Below are 12,660 nucleotides of genomic sequence, written 5' to 3' on the forward strand. Positions count from 1 at the left end.
CCCCTAAGCCAAGGCCACCGGATCCAGGAAGATCCCAGAGGATCCAGGGATCTCCAGCCATGCAGGACGCACCCTTCTTGGGGAGATGGCCCACCCTGGTCAACAGCTTCACCCACAACCTTGTGACCCCCTCCCCAAAAAACAACCCAGCTCCCACCACTTGAGGGAAGGAGGACCAGAAAATGGGCACTGACAGACTCTGGGAGGAGCAGTCATCAGGGGGGATGGGGGAATAAACCTCAACCACCTCTGATATGTTGTATCTCAGCAAAGGCTCTGCTGAACAGGAGTGCAGGTGTACACACACACACACTTACAGGAGAGAGACTGTCCTTGGAAAGCTTAATAAAAGCTATCATGCCCTGTCAGGAATCTGACAAGGTGGGGCTGAGCAGCTGACTGGGAGGCGGGGCATGGCTCCATTGGCTGGGGAAGAAAAAGGCAGGAGAACTTAGTCTGACTGGGCTGAGGCAGAGGAGAGAAGGTAGAGCAAAGGGAGTGGGAATTCAAGGAAGACAGGCCCACCCTCTCCTTCTGGGCCATGCAGGGAGGGGCAGAGAAAGGAGCAATGTGGAAGGTTGCATGACCTCGGGGAGAAGGGCCCTGATTCCCTTCATCATGCAGCTGGGGCCACGAAATTTAAAAGGGAGTTTGCGCACAAAGCAAAGTTTCTGGAAGCAAATCGTGAGTTATCTTGTCAAGAGCTCACCTGGGTTCCTGGCATCTTCCCAACTGTGTGTGTGTTTGTTGGCCTTTCAAGGCTGCAATTCCTTCTCCTACCCACCAATATCCCGTTAATTGCTGCAGTGTGGTTTGTGTGGATTTTTAGTTACAGTTAGCATGTACTTTGTTTTTTGGACTGCGTTCCTCAAACTTAAAAGGCTGTTCTTAGGAAGTTTTCTCAGCCGAGGAACGCTGGACATTAGAGGCAAGTTGGAGGTATAAGGACTCTTCTGACTTAACAGGACGGTTGCCGCCCCACCTTCTGTCAGCTGAGGAGAGCACCAGGGACCTTTACCCCGAACTATTCCTCTCAGCCCACGATCCTTCCTGCCTTCTGGGCCTCTGAGGCAGCCCAGGCTCAGAATTTTCACAACCTGGGGTGCTGCTAAGAAGCCCCATGTCTGGGTGGGCTCCCAGTCTTGGCCTGGGGTTACAACGAAACCGTAGGTCCCCCCCCTCAAAACTCCTCCCTCTCAAGAAAAAAGAGCCGGGCAATCCACCACGACCAGTGGCCTTGAATCTTGAGGAAGGTGGGCGCTGATGTCCATCGGCTGGCTCGGGGCTCCTGGGTGGGAGGGGAGGGTCTTCCTGAGGCCCCGACCCTTGGGCCGAGCAGGAGGTCAGGCCAAGCCGTTCCTGGCGTGAAAGGCGTTTGCCATGGGAGGAGGCAGCTCTTGCGGGAGAGAGGGAGGATCAAGGAGGAAGAGACCCCACGCCCTCCTCCCCAACAACCCCCCCCTGCAACACCCCCCTCCCCACCCACACACACAGGCCTCGCAGAGATGCCCTCTCAAATCTGAACTTGAACACAAGTCTTGTGTGGCAGAGATGTTGCTCCAGATCTGCAGGGACCCCAGCATGCCAGGGTGACTTCCAGAAAATGCTCCATAGTGGCCAAAACACATTCACACACACCACCGGCCCTCGTTGTGGGGCAGTTCAGGCCAGCCCACTGATGGCCCTTCCCCTCTTCCTCACCTCGGCCATCCGGCAACAGCTGCACCAGTCGTAGTCATGTGCAGATTCTTGTCCTGGTTGTGTTTCTCCAGCACCTTTGCCACCACGGTGGGGGGCCTTATCCTGGCTTGTTACCTGGGGAGGAAGATGGAGAAAGGGGTCAGTCGGCCAGACCCGTTGATGCCTCCCCCCCAAAGGCAGAAATGTCACCCAGCACTTGCCAAGAGATTGGCACCTGTTCTGACCAAGCGTTGTTAAACAAACACAAAGTATGTATAAAAGCAAACCTCTTTTAATGCGACGCTGTGAATTCTGTGCATTCACAGCCAAGAGTCTTTCAAAACTCATTGACCCAGATTCAAGGTTGCAAAAGGCTGCCAAGAACAAAAGACTAATTGCAGATAAATATCCCCAAGCCAGAAGTTTCCCAAAAACAAACTGGAGGACAAGAACTCTGAGCATAAAAACTTCTTTGCTTCCTGCAAAGCCAACCCTGAAGGCTGGCTTTTATCCCTTATGGGAGGCCATCATCACCTTCCAACCTTGCTCCCAAGTTGCCTTGCTGCTTTAGCTGCTCTTTACTTCAAGCAGCCCTGCGCACATGCGCACACTGGGCACAGGCTCCTTGGGGTCTTCTGCGTCACTGCTGCCAGCCTCCACAACCTCAAAGGAGCACCCCACTTCTCCGATAGTCCTGGCCCCATTCCTGCAGCACACGCAGGCCCTCATCCGGAGGCTTGGCTCTCCGAGAGGCCTCAGCCGTCCGCACCTGTTGCCGGCAAACCACAACAGCAGCCCCCTTCCCATGCTTGGTCTGCTTGTTCCAGCATCTGCAGCCCTTGCAGGGACCTCTAAGTGGAATGGCGGTCCGGTTGGTGGTGAAAAGAGCTCAACCCTGCTTGCTAAAAACTGGAACTCAGCCAGGGTTGATTGAAACCCAGTGTCAGCCTTCAAGATCTTCTACTACTGCTTTGCATCTTTTGGCTGCCATAAGTAATGGCGGGAGGAGGGGGCAACGTCTGGGAAGAGAGCTGAGGTGTTACATCTTGTGTTGTGTAAATGAGGAGAGGGGGGAGTATAAATTCCTGCTTAGGTTTCTATTTCTCAGCTTAGCTTTTCTTTCTCTGCGCAGCTGCAAATCTTTATCAAAATATGCCAAGGTCAACAGACAGAGGCCTCATCACCACCTGAAGATGTCCACATGATCATATTCACAACTTTTTTAAAAATATAATTTATTAGTTTTTACATTTAAAACCAACCAACAATACATACACAAATGAGCGAAAGAAAAGAAAGAAAAAGAAAAAATTAGAAAAAAAGAAAAGTTAAAAGCATTCTTATTTTTACAGTTTGCAAGATCTTTTTCATAACCTTTGATTTATGTCATATACATACACCTGTTCTTTACATATATCACTATATCATTATTGTTATGGCTCCCCTTCAAAGTTCAAACAACACAAAACCAAAAGCAGCTGTTCCAAAACTTAAGTCCAAAGAAAGGAGTTTAATAAGATAACGACTGTCATCAGTGATATACACGCCTGTTCAGCAAAAACAGTTCTGGCACAAGTCCTCAAAGGTCAGAGCTTCCGCTGTAAACCTCGTCAAGCAAACAGACACTTTGTTCCTGACAAATCTTTCCCCACACAGGGACCTCTAAGTGGAATGGCGGTCCGGTTGGTCGGTGAAAAAGAGCTCAACCCTGCTTGCTAAAAACTGGAACTCAGCCAGGATTGATTGAAATCCAGTGTCAGCCTTCAAGATCTTCTACTACTGCTTTGCATCTTTTGGCTGCCATAAGTAATGGGGGGAGGAGGGGGCAACGTCTGGGAAGAGAGCTGGAGGTGTTACATTCTTGTGTTGTGTAAATGAGGAGAGCGGGGAGTATAAATTCCTGCTTAGGTTTCTATTTCTCACTTAGCTTTCGGCCTATAATTATTTATATATCTGGGATCCATATCCTCCTTCGGGATCAGCGAAATCAACGCCCCCTTCCATGAGTCCGGCATCCTAGCTGCCTGTAAAACATCATTAAAAACTTCCACCATAAGTGGTCCAATTTGTTCTGCTATTACCTTGTACAGCTCCCCTGGAATCCCATCTGGGCCCGGGGTTTTGTTATTTTTCTGGTTCTTTATTGCTGATTTCAATTCTGATTCAGTAATATCTTTATTTAGTAGTTCTACCATTTCTTCCCCAATTGCCTTATCCTTCACTTCATCTAAATAATTCCTTATTCTATCTTCACTGACTTCTTCTTTTTTGTATAGATCTTCAAAATATTTATGAGTGATTTCTTTTTTCTGTTCTATTTCCTGGTATATATCTCCCTTACTATCTATTAACTGATATATCAATCTCTTTTCTTTCTTTTTAATTTATAAGATAGCCATCTTCCTGGCTTGTTGGCATGTTCAAAATAGGTTTGTCTAGTCAAATTCAAATTCGTAATCATTTTCTCTTGTTCAATTAAATTCAGTTTGTGTTTAGCTATACTTATCTGATTTTGCAGTTTTGAATCTTTTGGGGTATTCTGTAGTAGGGTTTCTAGCTCCTTAATTCTTTGTTGTAATTTATTTTGTTGGGAATATTTTTCCTTATTTCTCTTGGCATTATAAGAGATTGTTATACCTCTTATTACCGCCTTCATTGTATCCCAAATATTTTGTTTCGTGGTTTCTCCATTATCATTTTCTTTTATTAAAAAAATTTAATTCCTCCTTTAATTTATTAATGTATTTTTTCTCTCTTATTAATTGAGTATTTAATGTCCATCTTTTCTTTGGTTTTGCCCTGCCCTTCCATATTATCTGAATTGGATTGTGGTCTGCCCATTCATTAGGCAAAATTTCCACTTCTTTTATTTCGTTTGCTATTTCCCCATTCATCCATGCCATATCAATCCGTGTCCATATTTGGTGGGGATTTGAATAGAATGTAAATTGTCTTTTTTCAGGGTGTAGTTTTCTCCATATATCTGTCAGATTTAACTCTTTCATCATTTCCCTACAAATCTTGGGGAGCTCTCTCTTCCCCTTTTTATTCTTTCTGCCGTTACTGTGGTCTTTTTGATAATCAGCAATAGAGTTGAAATCTCCTATAATACAAATGTTTCTTTTTTTGCAATCCAACCATTTTTCCATATAGGTGTTTAAAAAACTCTTTTTGATCTCCATTTGGGGCGTAAATTACTACTAAGAGAATTGGAATGTCATTAATCCAGATCTGCAAACCCAGAGTCCTTCCTTCCGAATCCGACTATATTAGCTCCGCTTTCAAATCCTCTTTCACATATACTGCAATTCCTTTCTTTTTCCCCTCATCTGCTGGTGTGGTAAATAACTTTCCTAATTTTGGGCATTCTAAATATTTTTCATCTTTCTTCTTTATATGAGTTTCTTTTTTAAAAAAAAAACAAATTTTATTAATTTTAAAGACACACAAACCATCATTAACCATTAAATACATAAACCTCTTTCCATTATAAATTTTACAAGTCGAATAAAACATTATTTTATACAACATAATTCTGTTTTACACCATTTCCATATGAACATACAAATATCTCTTATCAAATTTCTCCTTATTTCTCTTTACTCTTATTCAATTTCATTATTATTATTATTTTTCTCTATATTTATCCAATTTATAATTATCATCTATTTCTCTCTGACTTGGTTACCGTTATTCTCATCCTACATTCCTCCAAGGTTTTATTAATTCTCCCACATACATAAACACACAAAACACAAAAATATAAAACATCTTTTAAGAAAGTAACTTGGCCCCAGATACCTCTCTCTATATGGACTTCAATTAAGTTCATGCTCATCTTATATGCCATTACCTATTTTATTTACCATTCTATATCTTCTATATAGCTTATCCCCACATTTCACTCTTCTTAATTCTATTTTATTTAATTCATTTTAATTTAAGTCATTATATTTGTATCTTTTGTTCATTCTTTCCAAATTATCCATTTGTCTCATTCCCTATAGTGAAAAAAAAAAAAAAGGATTTCTCCTGAAATCACTAATCAGAGTATGATGCATTTCTATCATCCCCCTAAATTAACATTTAAAATAACACCTAATACCCAATCTGATTCTGCTTAGTACATTCTATCTACTAACTTTTAAAAAGAAAAATAATAAATCCAAAATGATTAAATACTTAATTAAATAATAAATCTAAATACTGAATCTTGTAACATTCCAGTTCTTTTTCAAAAACAAATGCTACAATAATAAGTTTAGAACATCAACACCATAGTCAATTAAACTCTTTAATTAAACTCAATATTCTAAGCATTCCCTTTGATATTTTATTAAATTTTAAAATCTATCATTACTAAACATTTCAATATTTTAATCTCTTATTAATTCTTATAACATTCTAGTTTTCTATTTCTAATACAAATGCTACAGTACCATCTTATGTACCTTGCAAAATCTTTTTTAAAGAAATTATACATTACCCTTTGTCCCTAAAAAAAATTCCTCTTGTTTCAAACCTTTGTGGCTTTCCCCCCCCTTTTCCCTTCTTTTCTTATCCCACCTGGCCTTCTTACCCCCCCCCCCTCCTAACCTCTGCCTTGTTAGCTTCCCTTCTCTGTTGTATTCCTTTTTTCTTTTGCTTTCTAACATTGTATTGATTTTGCATCTTATTTTTCTCTTTCTTGGGTGTTTTTTTAAGTCTTAAGTCCTTCATTTTCCTTCCTCTCTTTCTCCTTTCTTTCTTAATTAAGTTTTGGGATTCATTAAAGATGGCATCTTCTTCTTCTTCTTCTTCTGCTACCTCCATCTGTTGTTGTGTTTGTTGATAAATAGCAAGCACCATTTCTAAAAAGAGAAAGGCTTCTTTCACAGCGTCCTTGCCTTCTTTTTTTATTTTTCCATATTCTTTTCTCAGTTCATCAACAGATAAAGCCATTATAAATCTTTTCTTTTCTTTTTTTTCTTTTCTTCTTAAAACAACCAAGATGTTTCAAAAGTTAGAACAGTCCCAAATTCATCAATCAGTCCAAGCCAAAACAAAGTTCTCACTTTTTCTTCCTGGGGTAATATCAATTAAGAAAAAAAGAAAAGCCCAATCTGTATTTTAAAGCCTTATTGCAATAAATTTCAGTCTCCAAATCCTTAAGGCATCTCCTCCAACAAGATCTTAATATATATATATATATATATATATATTTTGTCCTCTCCCTTCCCACTTATCACAAAAAGCCAAATTTTTACCTTCTATAAAAAGACAGGTTTCTCAATATCCATTTGTTGATTCCATAGGGAAGGAGAGTAAAACTTTCCTTTTCAGCACCTCAAATTTGCCGCTTATAATTCTCTTCTGGAAACAAAGTATCATTCAAAAAGCCATAGTTTTCAGGATGTTGAATGTATCTTAAAGTCCTGGGTCAGCCAAGAAAAACTTTCTCTTCAGAAACTTTCTCCTCTTCCTCCTGCACAATCTTACCCAGCTGCCGGCTTCTTTGTGGCGGCCATTACAGACCGCCGCTCCACCGTCTTGAGAGAAGGGGGTTTTGCCGGCCGGGGAGGGGGTCTGCAACACCCCCAAACCCCTCTCCGGATCCCCCCTAACTTTGGCTGCCCCTGCAGGGCAGCCTTAGCCTCCAAACCCGTCCGGATCGGAGGCACCAAAACGGCTAGCGCCGCAGGGATCGCGCAGTATCGCGAATCCCTGCCGCTACCGAAGCCGACAAACCGGAAGTTCGTTCTTTATATGAGTTTCTTGTAGGCATATTATATCGGCATTTTGTTTGATTAATTTAGTTAATATCCTTTTTCTTTTATTTGTCGAATTTAAACCATTTATATTTATTGATAGTAATTTTTTTTCTTCTCCCATTTATTTAGTTCTGTTTTGCTCTTTGTCGTGTAACAATTCCTATCTCTCCTTGTGTTTGTGTTTGTGTGGTTCCTTCTGTCTTTTGTTGTAAATGAGTGTTCTCTTGGTTCCCTACAGTTTCGGTTCTATTTTTGTGTCCACCATATTCTTCCTGAGAATTTGTTTCCAATTCCTCCCTACTACTTTGCTCCTGCGGGCCCACCATCTGTTCATAAAAGTCCTGAGCTTTTTCCATAGTGTCTATTTTAATTTTCCTCTCTTTCCACGACACTAGCATCCCTTCTGGAATAAGCCATTTGAATGTAATTCTTTTTTGGTTTAAATAAGCTGCCAGAAACTTATAATCACGCCTTTGTTCCTTTACTCTTCTCAGTATCTGTTTAAGGATCACAATTTCTTTACCTTTATACATTATTGTTTTATCTCTAGAGGTTCTATATATCATATCTCGGACACATCTTCTAGTGAATCGTATGTGGACTTCTCTAGAGCATTTGTGGCGTCTTGCGTAATTTGTACTGACCTGGTAAACTTCATCAAACTCTTTTTGAATGTCATCTTTGTCCTTCTTCAGTAGACCGGCCAGTATTTCTGCCATCAAGTATTCCAGGTCTTCTTCTTTTGATTCCGCCACATTTTGAAATCTTAAGTAAGTTGCTGCCTTGTCCATCTCTAGAAGGACTAATGAGTCCTCCATTTCTTTGCTCGCGTTTTTTAGATCATCCACCCTTTGTAATTCCCTTTCCGTTCGTTCAGTTCTTTTCTCTACCTCTTTTATTATAACTTCATTTTTCTCCAAGGCCTGCTGCAATACTCCCACTTTATCCTCTACTTTACAGATGTCCGCTTTCATTTCTGCCTTTAATTTCCCCATCTCTTCCTTCGGTTCATTAATATCTGCTCTTGTTTCACTGTGGTTCTTAGTCATTGTTTCCTGCAGTTTTGTCAATGAGTCCTGTAAAGTTAGAAACATTGCTTGAATGTTAGCATTCGAGATGCTAGTTTGCTTCTCTATTGGTAGTGTTTCCTCTATTGTTTTTTGTGCCATAGGTGAAGTTGTTGCCAAGGTAGTTGTTATTGTGGGGTTGACCTTTCTACCAGATTTCAATGCTGTGGTAGTTGTAGAAGTCATTTCCTTTAAGATTTGTTTTTGTTGTTGTACAATGCTATATATATTATTCCAAATTGGCATTCAGTGTTCTTGGCTCTATTACTAAAATTGACCAAAATCTATCAATCTGTTAAATAACTATATTCTTAACTAATTGGTAAGATATATATGTATTTCTCCGATTTAACTTAAATGTAAAGTAACCTTAACTACAAAATATATTACATTCATAGATATAGTCACACAATGAATTATGATATTAATCTAGAGAGCTCTAAAATTGTTAAATAACTAATACTTAATGTTCTTACTGTCTCCCCTATATTCCCATTCAAAATATAACAATCTCTATTATTATTAACTTAGCTATATTAATTAATCCAATATTTTAACAATCTAATATTTCTTTACTAAATATGCATATTTATCGAGAGAAAATTAAAAAAACAGCATAATTCAACATAACGTCAACTAATAGAAAGGAAGGGAGAATATTTTAAGTAAATGTATACACAAAGAAGAGAGTAAAAAAAAGAGAAGGGAAGCTCTGGAGATAGGATTTTTAGTTTTCACTTTTCAATTTGGGGGCTTTCACTTCAAGCACACCGGAAATGGGAGATGAAAAGTTGCTGAGTAACAGCTATGATTAAGCAGCGTTCCCACTCATTCAAAGGCTTCCGATTTTACTTTGTATTTTAGCGTTCCTTAATTCAATTGTCCCGATTTCCTTCAAAGAGAGAAAAAGAACTGTCTCCTCAAATAGAGCAGTATTCTCAAGTTCCCAGAGGTTTGTTGAATAAATTGTATCCGTTCAGTCAGTTAAATCTGTTACTTTGTTGTAGCCACTTCAGCGTTCTAAATACTGCCTATGGCGCCGCTCTGTCTTTTTTCGTTCCCCGATCAGCTTCGTTCTGCTTTCTGGCTCCGGTTTAATAGAGTCTGTCCAAATGCAAATACTAACTAAATCTTTCCAGTCACTTCCTGATGCTGGTCTTCTAAATTCCTCTTTAAATCTTTGTTATTTCCATCTCTCTTCCGTCTGCCGAGCCCCTTCACTTTCACTTGTCAAGTTCACTTTTAGCCGCTTTCTCTTAGGGCTCCCGACAGACGCTCATACAGTATGTAACAGCCTAAAGTCAATCTGTGCTCTTCCAATTTTCCTCTCCGCCACTAACTTTTACCACCACTCTCTTTCCCAACGAACTTGCAAACTGTCACTCACTCTTTCCTTCGCATTGGTGGCAGTCCGGACTTCGGAGCCTCCATTGACAGGGGGCTGTTCTTGATCGTTGGGCTCTGGAGGGCTTCCTCTTCATTGCAGGGGGGTTGCCTTCCCCACACTACAGTCCGAGGTTACCCCACACAGGCACGGGTCTCTCCAGGACTCGAGCACCCCAAAAGATTGCACCAAACTCAAGAAGAGGTTAGCTGAAACCGCGAGCGGATTTCTGCCCCTCTGTTCATCCTTGCCTTGCCACCGGAAGTCCCATATTCACAACTTTTAATTGGAAGAATCATTTGAACTATGGGGGGTGGGAACATTTCCATCACTTTGTATATGTGATCTGCGCGCCTAATTTCTCAGATTCAGAATTCTACTGATGCTACCACTTCATTTTCAGTAAAAGATATCTTTTCTCTTATCAAAAGAGTCTAAGTATTTCTTTCTTGAATTTTGAATGGAGCACCACCTGACATTATTCTGAATCTCACCACCAGCCCACCCGGAGAAAATATCCAGTTTCTTCCGAGGGGGTCTGAACATCATGTCATCTCCAGTTAGTGACCAGGAGGACCTGGGCGCTATGGGAGGGCAACCTTCTTTGCTGATACTGGAGGTGCCAGCAGCTGAATTGCTAGCGGAGCTCAACCTGGAAGAGATCCCAGTTGGGAAGCCCAGATGGTCGTTGGGGGTTGGCTGGAAGGATCCAGAAGAGCCCCCCCCCTTCCTGGAATCACCACTACCCGACGGCGTGGAAGAGAGGAGCCATGGCAAGAGAGGGAAAGGAGAGATCTTTTACTGGACCAAGCCAGGCAACTCCTCAATGAGGCGTTTGGACAACCCCATGCTGCACAAAGGTATGAAGGGGAAGGGGGAGCAGCCTCAGCCAGAGGCAGCCAAGCTGCCCCTACTCCCATAAATCAGCCTGAGCCAGCGCAGCAGCCAGCTGCAGCCCCGGGGCCCCCAGCGGGAGGTGTGATTCCTAGAAGGCGCAGAGCCCTCAAGCTGCCTCCGTTAGAAGTGAAATTTGGGGGAAATCCCAAAGACTTGGGTTTCTTCCTAGCACAAGTTTGGAGCTATATGGAAGAATATGGAGAGGAATTTACCTCAGAAGCAGCCAAAGTGAGATGTGTTACCAGGGCTCTGGAGGGAATAGCTGCAGAGTGGATGGTGACTTTGTATAATAAAGTCCCCCCAACTGCTGAATTATAACGTATTCATGACCGCGCTGCGGGCAAGATTTGAGGACCCACTGGCAGAGCTAAAGGCCAGGATCAGAATGAAAACCATAAATCAAGGCAGGAGGTCAGTGGCTGATTACACCCAAGAGTTTAGACAGCTGGCGTACCATATCTGAGGCTGGTCCCAGGGAGCCCTGATAGAAGCATTTAAAGATGGTCTAAATGAAGACGTATACCAGAGATGCATTTCCAGAAGGGACCCCAATGACTTGCAGATGTGGTATTTGCTGGCAGAAGAGGTGGAAATAGATTTGACCCGAAGCAGATGCCGGGGAGGCTCTGGGTGGAGCAAGCCTCCCCCCCCCCACGTTTCCAAGAGACCCCAAAGCCCCCGAAGGGAGGAGTGACGGCAAGACCCAAATCCACTGCCTGTTTCCGATGTGGGAAGGAAGGTCACCGGGCTGCGGACTGCAGGGTCAAGCTGAATCCAAAGGGGGTGCCAAAAGGAGGGAGGAAACCTGAAAACCCCCCAGCGAGGCCTCGCGAAACCGCGCTAAAGACGAGGGAGGTTGTAGAGGTCGCCCCTCCGGGAGGAGAGGAGCTGGGACCTCCGACCTCCTCTGAAGAAAGTGAATCTGACTCGGAAGATGACTTCCTGGTAAGTCCAAACAAGCACCCCATGACCATTCCAGTAAAATTGAGGGTACCCACTTCAGGGGCCGAAGGGGAGATGCCAGCCTTACTAGACTCTGGGTGCACGAGGTGTGTAATCAACACGAGAGTAGTTGAGGAAATGGGCATAAGACTGAAAACTTTAAAAACGCCCATAGCCTTTTGTCAATTGGATGGATCAGTGGCGGGAGGTTGCCCTGCATGTTTCATAACGGAACCCCTAGATATGACCATGGGAGAGCATAAAGAGACTCTGTGTTTTATTGTGGCCCCTGGGATGGAGCAACCGTTAATACTGGGATTGCCATGGCTCCGGAAGTGGAACCCCCATGTGAACTGGAGGAAGGGGTCATTGCACATACGCACCAATCAGCGACTGGAAAGGGAGGGGCGATCTCAGCAGAAGCTTCAGAATCCGGTTGAGTTAGCTTCCACAGGTACCGAGGGCTTGGAGGGGGAGGAAAAAATTCTGAAGGAATATTGGGACTTAAAGGAAGTGTTAAGTGAAAAGGCCGCAGATGAGCTCCCCCCTCATCGGTCAACAGATTGTAGTATTGAAATTTTACCTGGGGTGACACTCCCAAAACTGAAGCTATATTCGATGACACCACGGGAATTAGAAGAGCTGACATTGTTTATCGATAAAAATTTGGAACGTGGTTTCATCCAACCCGCTAGACCCCGGGTAGAGGCCCCAGTGCTGTTCCGTGAAAAGAAAGATGGCTCCAAGCGTTTGGTAGTGGACTATAGAAATTTGAACGCAATTTCCGTGGAAAACGTGTACCCCTCCCCCTGATGAAGGACATGCTGGCCCACCTGGCTAAGGGGAAAATTTTCACGAAGCTGGACTTGAGAGAAGCGTACTACTGAATTCGAATTAAGGAAGGAGATGAGTGGAAAACCGCTTTTAACTGCCCAATGGG

At 42.7% G+C, this 12,660-nt stretch overlaps 1 protein-coding gene across 1 annotated transcript in view; it reads right to left on the reverse strand.

The window, feature by feature from the left end:
- Window positions 1–12,660, reverse strand: part of RGL2 (ral guanine nucleotide dissociation stimulator like 2) — a 35,075-nt gene that overhangs the window by 1,188 nt on the left and 21,227 nt on the right. Inside the window, 1 exon segment of the mRNA XM_087954133.1 lies at window positions 1,702–1,815. Within this exon segment, the coding sequence (XP_087810259.1) occupies window positions 1,702–1,815 (114 nt within the window).

This window comes from Notechis scutatus, chromosome 2 (assembly GCF_049901735.1).
Source record: "Notechis scutatus isolate UNSWTSFEM ecotype Mainland chromosome 2, rNotScu1.2, whole genome shotgun sequence".
In the NCBI taxonomy this organism is placed as follows: domain Eukaryota; kingdom Metazoa; phylum Chordata; class Lepidosauria; order Squamata; family Elapidae; genus Notechis; species Notechis scutatus.